Source organism: Bubalus bubalis, chromosome 5 (genome assembly GCF_019923935.1).
Source record: "Bubalus bubalis isolate 160015118507 breed Murrah chromosome 5, NDDB_SH_1, whole genome shotgun sequence".
Taxonomy (NCBI): domain Eukaryota; kingdom Metazoa; phylum Chordata; class Mammalia; order Artiodactyla; family Bovidae; genus Bubalus; species Bubalus bubalis.
The window spans coordinates 18,962,534-18,971,979 of record NC_059161.1 but is presented as its reverse complement, the minus strand read 5'-3'; the positions used below and the strand labels follow the sequence as shown (position 1 = coordinate 18,971,979).

The 9,446-nt window shown below is 57.7% G+C and overlaps 1 protein-coding gene across 6 annotated transcripts in view; it reads left to right on the top strand.

Annotated features, from left to right (window-relative positions):
- The first annotated feature begins 224 nt into the window (after nucleotides 1-224).
- The window catches only part of KIAA1614 (KIAA1614 ortholog), a 44,973-nt gene continuing 35,751 nt past the window's right edge, over nucleotides 225-9,446 (top strand). Inside the window, exons 1-4 of one of the 6 annotated variants that reach the window (XM_045165677.1) lie at nucleotides 228-1,073; nucleotides 1,288-1,526; nucleotides 2,730-3,676; nucleotides 4,549-4,633. In XM_045165677.1, the coding sequence (XP_045021612.1) occupies nucleotides 2,764-3,676; nucleotides 4,549-4,633 (998 nt within the window). In that variant the 5' untranslated portion in view covers nucleotides 228-1,073; nucleotides 1,288-1,526; nucleotides 2,730-2,763. The other 5 variants (XM_045165676.1, XM_045165678.1, XM_045165673.1 and 2 more) reach the window with 5 other exon arrangements.

Genomic DNA, 9,446 nt, shown 5'->3' with positions numbered 1-9,446 from the left:
GGCCTTCAGGAGTCCCCAGAGTGCCCCCAGAACCGGTCCCTATCCAAGGCGTCTGGCCATGCAGGCACCTGGCTCTCCCCTTAGCTGCACAAGAAGAGGGGACTCGCGTCCACCACGTGTGCCCCCTCGCGCTGCTAGAAAGCGGAAACAAATGACCTTGACCTCCAAGGAGACAGCCCCTCGGAGAGGGCGCCTCCTCCGGAAAAGTTGTCCAGACAAAGGGCATTCCTCGGCTTCCACCCCGACAGCCGCCAGCCGCCGGCCGAGCCTCCCTCCTCCACCCCCGCGCCCCGGGTGTAGGGTTACACGCCTCGCCGCGAAGCTCGGGGGAGAGCGCGGTGTTTCCGCAGCTTTGGCTCACGTGGAGCCGCGTCTCACCGCCGCGCTCTCCCCGAAGCCTGGGCTGCGAGCGCCCTCCCGGCGGACGGGGCGACCCGGGCCGGGAGGGGTGAAGTCCGGCGGCACGGAAGGCCGCCCCGCCCCGTCCAAGGCGCCGAGCTCGCGGCCGGGCCGGCGGCTTAGACGTCTGCACGGTCCCGGGAGGGGCGGCCCTGCAGGGCTCTGGGGACTGGGCCCCGGGCCCCGGGGAGCGCGCGGGGCGGCGGGGCGGGGTGGGAGCGAGGGCTGCTCCTCCAGCCCCTTCCGCCGCGCCTCCTTTCTGCTCTCCCGCTCCCTCTTCCCGTCCCAGCCGGGGGAGGCGCCGAGCTTGGCCTCTCACCCCCTCCGTGGCCGAGCCATGAGGTAGCCGCCCATGCCGCTTCCTGCCCTCCCGCACCCTCCCCGTCCGACCCCGCGTCCCGTCCCCGGACCTGGAGGGAGGCCGCGGTCCGCGGGGCGGCTGCCCGGTTCCGACCCCACCCGGACCCCGGGGCGGCCCGCAGAGCCCGGAGCCGAGCCGGGCGCGCCCCGAGAGCCGAGGCCTGCGGGCCGCACTCCCGGAGCCCCGGGCCGGAGCCCGTGCGCCCTGCTCTCCGCCACGGGCCCGGGAGGGAGAGGGGGCGAGAGGAGGGCCTGGTCTCCCCGGGGATGGAGGGGATGGAGGCGGCGGCCAGACCTGCCGGCGGCAGCCTTCAGTGAGTACGGAGGAGGCGAGGCCCCGGGCGGGCCGGGGATGGCGGGACCGGGGGAGCGAGAAGGAAGGGTCGCGGGGGGAGGCCTGCCCGTCACGACCGTCTTCATTTCAGCGTCTCAGGGTTGGGGTTAGACGAGCACAGCGCTCCAGAGGCCCCGAGCCGCACAAATCGGTACCCACTGTTCCCCCGAGGAAAGTCTCATCCATCCTAACAGGTCTCTAGAGAGGGGTGATCTCTGGAATGCTGTTCAAGACTTTACCTGAAAGCTCTTGTAATGTGACGGAAATTGCACCCATACCCTTCAAATCCCCTGCTTCCTGGATCGAACCTTAGAAGAGAGGACTCAGTGGCTGGGCTGTGACGACAGAGTTCGTCAATTCTAAATGAACTGGTAGAGAGACTGATCCCGTCCTCCCGAAGACAGGCCTTAAATGTCACAGGCTTAAAACTGAGGTAACATACAGACCGTGTGTATGTATTTTGCTTTATGGAATATGTGTATTCATGAAATATATTAAAAACGGAGTTGTAATAAATGACTATAGAAAGGCTTGGCATTTAAGAGATTCTGTAGTGAATCCTCAGTCAGTATTAGGTGAATAGTTAACCTCTAGTTTGTAATTTATGTAAATATGAATTTTTATGCATGCAGTGGGACATTCCTAGATGTATGGTGTAGAAGGGGCATGTTCTCAGAGAGCAGGATAAATATTAAGACATTGTGGCTTCTATGTGTGCACAGAACTGCTTGGCGAGTAAAATCTCGAGCTCACTTTTATTCCCTGTGAAGACATTGACATCAAGTGTGCTACCAAGGAGCGGTCATCTGGGCAGGTCACCTGTCTAGGACTAAGGGGAGTTGGGGTCCTGGTCACTGGGTGCTTTGGAAGAGCCCTGACCTTGGGAGGAGAAGCTTTGAGTTTCTAGCCAGGCCTCCCTCAGCTTTGGTGTCTCCTAATGGCTCTGTGCCTCTGTCTCTCTGTAAAATGTCTGTAAAAATGAGGGTCATAACTCTGTTCCGGCAGAATGGTGTGAGAATTTGAGAGAGAGCGTCTGAAAGTACCTTCAGGCCTGCCCAGCACCGAGCAGACGCTGAAAGGCCTTGGTGCCTGATCCTGGCCGCCCTGTGAGCACAGCTCTGCTCACGCCTGCGGTTTCAGCACAGGGAGGGGGACACCTTCCACCAGCGGGTCAGATCCAGGGTGGTATCTTCCTGAAGCCCATCCTCTGCATTGGTTCCCTTTGGAAAGGGAAGAGCTTGTGGGCATGAACAGAAATTGCCATCCTCCCCTGAGGCCTGACACCTGTCAGCAAAACACGAAGCCAGGGACTGGGAATGCAGCCCCCATTTCCCCTCTGGTCCACACTAGGCAGATTAGCTGTTGCTTGACGCTTCACTGTCCCCACCTATAAAATGGGGATAGAAAAATAAGACTACTACTCCGACTTGGAAGAAAAAACTCAGTAATGACTTATTTGTACCATCCAAAGGCTCGTGCTCCCCAAGCTGCTTTCACATTGTCTAGGGGCACCCCCTGATCTGACCCCAAGTTTCCTCCAGACAGGGCTCTATACCAAGGCAATATGGAGACCCAGGAGGTCGTGGGAGCTGGCCAGGTAGTGGGTCTAAGGAGCTCTGTCTGTTTTCTCCTCCAGAGAACCCCAGATAGGGAGCAGAACGGCCAGCTCCATGGAGGTGACCTCAGCTGTGGAGAGAAGTGGCCCCGAGCCACAGCCAGAGAATGGACACCTCCCAAGACCCTGGCCATGCCCTCAAGAAGATGGAACACCCAGCCCGAAGGCCACCCAGCCTCCTGGGGCATGGGGGATACAGCTCCAGGGGCCCTCCGTGCTGGAGTCCAAGGTGAGGGCCTTGAAGGAGAGGATGACAGCGGGCAGACAGGGGGCAGGCCCCAGCCTCACTTCCCATCAGCGGCTGGCCCTCAAGAAACCCAAGTGCAGACGAGTCAAGGTGGGTGGGACCAAGCCTCCGTCAGAGGGGCCTTCCCCACCCGAGGCTGTGGTGGTCCATCACACGCAGAAGCCAAACGACAGGCCGCTGGACCGCAGTGTCCCCGAGGAGGAGCCCGCCAGGAACGAGGACCCCAGGCCTCCCAGGTCGCCTGCTCCCGGACTCAAGTGCTGGAACAGGAGGAGCCCGTGGCCTCCAGAGGCTGTTCAAACACGGCCTGAGCACGACAGAGCTCTGCCGGCCGGGCCCAGCTCTCTGCAAGAGGGCCCCATCCACAGGGTCACTCCCGGCCGGCCGGGGGGCTCTCGTCCTTGTAACAAAACCACCCACGTGCTCACCCTGCGGAAAGGAAGGTCACACCCCCAGCAGGATGGTCTCGGCACCCGGAGAGACCCAGACAGCTTGTCTCCGACCTCCGAGGAGAACTTCATCCCCAGGCCAGCTCTCCTGGGGGAGCTCTGGAAAACCGGGGACCTGGGTGCGCTGGGCACTGGGGGCAGCACCTTGTCCCTGTCTGACCGCGTGGAGAGGAACCGCCTTCTGCTGCAGGAGATGCTAAGTGTTGGGGGGCAGGGCCCCTCCAAGGTGGGAGTCCCAGGCTGGACTTCATGCTGGGATAGAGCTGTGCCAGGTAAGGCCCACTCTCTGGGTCTGGGGGCTGGGGGCAGTGGGAGAGTCCAGGAGAAGGAAAGGGAGATGGGGGTTACCTCGGAGGGGAGGGGTGCGAAAGTGGGAGAGCACAGCTGTTTATCACCAGATTCCTAGGTTGTCTCTTAGTCTGGGCTTTGACACAGATTCTGCATCACCTCACAGCCAGCCCCATCTGCTAAAGGCTCCCCCAAACCCCCCAGAACAGCAGTCCCCAACTTTTGGCACCAGAGGCTGGTTGCATGGAAGACAGTTTTTCCACAGACTGGTGGGATGACGGGGATGGTTTCAGAATGATTCAAGGATGACGTTTATTGAGCACTTTATTTCTATTATTTCCATATCAGCTCCACCTCTGATCATCAGGCATTAGATCCCAGAGGTTGGAGACCCCTGTCCCAGACCACAGGGAATCCTCCACAGTTTGTTCCCTGTGGTTCTTTCAACGGTGGCTTTTTGACGATGACACGTCCTCAGCCTGCAGTGGACTTCATTGTCCTTGGGTAGGAGTCCCTCCCCACAGAGAGACCCAGCCTCCAGGCCGGTGGGCTGAGCTCAGGTGGTCGCACCGCTGCAAGTGTTCACGGCTTAGCCACGGCTCTTGCCCTTCCTTCCTCCCACACCCAGCGCTTCAGAAGACCCCCGTGGGCCCTAAGCTCACGACAGTGCCCACCAGCAGTCACTGTGACAGGCTGAGCCTCCACCTGGGGGGGTCGGAATTATCTGGGGGAGTAAATGGCTGCTGGAGAAAACTTTCTCCTCCGAGCTTGTGCTCAGAGTTTGTGCTCATTAAGCGGCAGCTGAGAGCCCAGGTCCTGGCTCTGCCCTAATCTCTGCTTCTGGTCTGGGTCCTAGAGCGACGAGCCGGCGACATGGACTGGGACTCGGGCATCTCCCTTCAGGACTCGGGCATCTCCCTTCAGGACTCGGACCAGAGCAGGTGAGCGCTCAGGGCACACATCTTCTCTGCGTCTCTCCTGGACAGTTGTCCCTGTCCCTTCATTTCCTCTGCAGCAGGAGAGTAGGAGATGCGGAGAGGGGAGGGGACAAGCAGCTGCACCCGCAGGCAGGTCTCCTCCCGGAGGCCTCCTAGGAGGCACCCCTCACCCCCCAATGCCCAGGTGGGGCCCCTGCTCCCCGTGCAAAACTGCGGGGTACAGAGCCTGGTGCAAGGAGCACTGTAAACCACCCGCTCTGCGACGTGGGACTCATTTCCCTGCCCCGGCCTCTGTCGCTTTATCCTTCAAGAGAGCCAAGTAATAACTTGTGTCATGTACCTTTCGGACTGTTGTGGGACTGAACACAAGATCAGTTCAGTTCAGTCGCTCAGTCGTGTCCAACTCTTTGGGACCCCATGGACTGCAACACGCCAGGCCTCCCTGTCCATCACCAACTCCCAGAGTTTACTCAATGGATGTGAAAATCCTTGGGGAAAGCATGCGAATGCAAGGCTTTTACTCTGACAGTTCCTTTCCCAGTCAAGGGGTGTGCTGACTGGTGTAAAGGTCTTCATCTCTCCCAACCTCCTGGACTTTGCTCCAGCCCCTCCATCGATGTCTGAGGAAAGCTGGGCACCTGGGGTCGGGGTGGGTGGCCGTGGGGCTGTGTCATGACCAGGTAGGCGAGAGGAGTATCTTTTGGGAGGGCAGGGGGGCCGTCTGTGAATCCATCGGTGGCTGCCCAGGGCTTGGCCTCATGCTCCGTCTCCACTGCGCACCTGGCATGTGAAGCTGAGCGAGGTCTCAGGACTTGGGAGCAGCCGCATTTCCCCTTTCTGTGCAGGGATGTCACCGTCCTGAGGGTCTCGTGGTTTCTGCTGAGGGCAGAGGGCAGCAATGTTACTTCTGCAGATTCCCTGCCTGCTAAGTTCCACTTGGCTTGACCTCCCCTCCAGAATATGTGGACCCCCAGTTCCATTTTCACACAGTGAGGGCTGCCCTGGTTCAGGAGATTCAACCTCTGCTTGGCCACTGGCCTTCTCACTGACTTGGGCTGAGAGCCTGGTGGAGAGGGGGCTGTCTGGCTCCTTCCTCCCTCATTATTTACGATTTGGAATCGTAGCTGCCCCTCCTTCTTCCGGGGGTCTCTTCCCGCCTCCCTGGCCACGATGTTCAGCCTCCCCTCACAACCACACCTAGCCCAGCCACAGTGTGGAGGCGTGTGATGGGTCCTCGTGACATCCTATCCCCTGCCCTGCCCCTTTGTCCTTCCTGGGGAGCCATAAAGGAGACAACCTGCCTGGGCAGACACAGCTTGTGCCTAGAGGAGCCGGGGCCTCCTCTTTTGCAGCTACATGTCTCCCTTCTCCCCCCTGCTCGCACTCTGTCTTCCCTGGGTGGGAGGAAGGCTCAACTCCAGGATATCCATGGGGGGTTGCCCAGAGGTCACTATTGAAAGAAGCCGAAGCTCCTGATTTGCATCTTAGATACTAGGTAATTAAAATACCATCTTAAAGGACAAGAACCTCAACCATGGGGGGTCGGGAGGAGCTTTCCCCCAGTCCTACAAGGAGATGGCGTTTGTGTAGAATGCTCAGGGTAGGAATTTCTGAACTGTTGTTTCACCTACCAGACCGTTTGCAGTGGGTTAGGGTCTGCAGTTTACAGTGGCTCAGCGGTAAAGAATTCACCTGCAATGCAGGAGATGTGGGTTCGATCCCTGGGTCGGGAGGATCCCCTGGAGAAGGAAATGGCAACCCATTCCTGTATTCTTGCAAATACAGGGGGTTGCAAAGTGTCAGACACAACTTAGCAACTAAACACACACCCGAGGTATCTGTCTAGGTGTAGGCTGTGTAGGTGTGTGCATATGTATATTGTATGATGATCTCATGTGTGTATATGTGTGGAATGAGGTGGGTGCCCAGCATATATCCAGGCACAGAGTTGGCCTGGGGAAAACTGTCCCCTGGCTTGTTTAGAAGGTTGTTCACAGTGCCCCATGGACCTTTATTGGTGATCTACACCCTGCTGAGTAGACACCCAGGCTGAAGGGCCAGAAAGCACGCCTACTTCATGGAGAAAGTTCATCCATGTCCAGAGACCCCTTGGGACAGGCTTCCTCATTTGGCTGTATTCCTGAGTCTTCTGGGCAGATACTAAAGCGGTCCCTGAGACCCTGCAGGTTCCATCTCTCCCGTAAGCAGGACGGTTTTGTTGCTGCTCCTTCTCTATGTCTGAGCTTCCTGAGAGACTTTTGAAATAAGGCACACTTCCCTCAGCCCTGTACCCCTGGCCACAGGGTCTACATGGAGGGGCTGAGGACCCTGGACAGCGTAGACTCTGAGACCATGGCAGCCGTCATGATGGTCATCCTGAAAGGGCCGGGACATCAGTCAGGACGTGTTCTGGCAGTGAGCCCCTTAAGTCTCAGCATCTGAGGCATAAAAGGTCTTGTTTCACACCCAGTCAAGTTTAGCGTCAGTGCAGTTCAGTGTTAGAACCAAATAATCACCAGGTTGACGATTGATCATTAGTCTGGTCAGTAATGACCAGGTTAGCCCAGCATGTATTTATGTCCTCAGTTGTTACTGTTCTGCATGGTCGTAAGATAGGAAGCCCCCAAATGATGGTGAAACAGCAGAGCCCAAGACAGCAGACCCTTTCTGACTGGCGGGGTCGGCCCAGCTCATTGCAGGTGGTCACAAGGAGAGTCAGCCGTGGAGGCGAGACCCCCGAGATGCTGAGGGAACACCAGATATGTCCCAGGGCCAGTTGGTTGTCTCTTCTCCTGAGGGACGAAAGGAGACTCCACCCCAGAGGACAGGAACCACCTGGAGGTCCTTCCTTCCAGAAGACCATGCTGACACTCAGCTCCAGCCCTTGTGCTGTACCACATCCTGACAGTGTCCTAATAACAACGTATTGACTGTTCCCATTGACTGACAGAGACCCTCTTGGGCAGAGGCTAAGTGACTTGCCTGGTGATAAAGCTATTAAGTGTTAGAGTCAGGGTTCACAGTCAAAAACACCAAGGGCTGTTCTCTAACCATTATGCTGCACTGCTACAAGCTGTCCCCACAGATCATGCCTTGGGTTAGGGATCTGGGGGCCCTTGGCCCCCTCCCTCAGCCTGGTATTCTCAAGTATAGACCAAGAAAGGGAGGTGGCAGGCTCCACGGGCTAAGCTTGTTTCTCTCCTAAGTCGCCATTGACATGATTTGGGAAATGGGGTTTTGATTTGTGGAGAGAAGACAAGGGGAGGGGTAAGCACTTTAGGACGACAGAGGACGAGATGGTTGGATGGCATCACTGACTCCATGGACATGAATTTGATCTAATTCTGGGAGTTGATGCAGGACAGAGAAGTCTGGCATGCTTCAGCCCATGGGGTCGCAAAGAATCAGACACGACTGAGTGACGGAACAACTCAACAAAAGCACTTCAGGGAAGCCCAGCGGGGTCAGTACTGTCAGCCGTGACCTCGCTCACAGCCATGTGTGAGCACTGGACTCGTCAGAGATGGGAGGAGGAGGGAATCGAAGGGCGCTCTGCGAGGGGGCTCCGCCCCCATCCATTCTTAGAAGCCTGTGGTGTCCCGTCCCCGCTGTCTGTAAAACGGCCAGGACCCGCTGGGTCTGTCCACTGTCTTGAGGCTCTGGGAGGGCACAGCGGGATTACACGTTGCCTTAGGGCCCCAGCTGAGCCCTGCTTGTGCAAAAAGTATGTAAAACCAGAGGAGCAGCTGCAGTCAGTGTGATCCTCACCCCAGGCCCTGCACCGGAAGGGAGTCGATTCTTTACAAAAAAGCACTCAGCCTTGGGCCGCTGCAGGCACCAGGGAGGCCCCCTGAGGCCCGGGGCCTGCCTTGGCAAGCTTGTTGGGAAGGCGGTGCTGTGGGACCCAGGCTTGCTCTGCTTCAAATCAGGGCCTTCCGTGTGTGTCATCTTTGGGGGGCGGAGGGGCAGACCCTGACGTGTGTCTGCGGGGGCTTTAACCCCTGCTCCGCTGTGAGGTCAATGGAGGGGAAAGGGTCTCTGGGGTTGTTTCACTTGTGCTGTGATGATGATGGAAGCACAGAGGACTTCCTGACTTGTTGATTTCCCCCATCCCTGTGGCGGAATTATGCCCATTTCTAGATACAGAAACAGAGGCTCAGAGGAGGGAGCCCAGTCTCAGCATGTATACCTCATCACGAGAAAAGAAGGCGCAGACGTTGTTGGGTTTCGATTTTCAGGCCTCCACGCAGACGGCTAGCAGCCAAAACTCCCTGCCCCGAAGCTGTCTGCAGGCTCCAGTTTACAGGAGGGGCAGACAGGGAACCCTCAAGAATTTCAGAGGCCTGGGCTGTGGCTCAAGTGGTCAGGCCCACAACTGTGAGAAAACCTTGGGCTTTTAAAACTTAATTTATTACCTAGCATTACACCGTGTATAATTTCAGAAGGAATTCCCACTTTGCCCTCACTGCCCACTCTGCCTACACCAACTTTGGCTGTTGCTGGTGGATCTTCCCTCTGGAGTTCCTTGAGGGGCAAGGACCGTGCTGTTCTCTCTGGGACCCAGGACCTGCCAAGTGTCAGCACGGTACCGGCACTCAGAATATGTTTGCCAGAAGCACGCGTGTTTGAGTGTAACTGAGGGCTCACCCAGGGTGGACGCCCCTTTGGGCTTGATCGGATCTGATTGGAGCCAGTAGAGGACATTCCAGATGGGTAAGACCTGCAGACACGCATGGGAGAGGTATGCAGTGGATTGCATGGAAGATATTATCAGGACACAGGGTGGGAGTGTGGGCTGAGGCCATTTTGGAGAGCC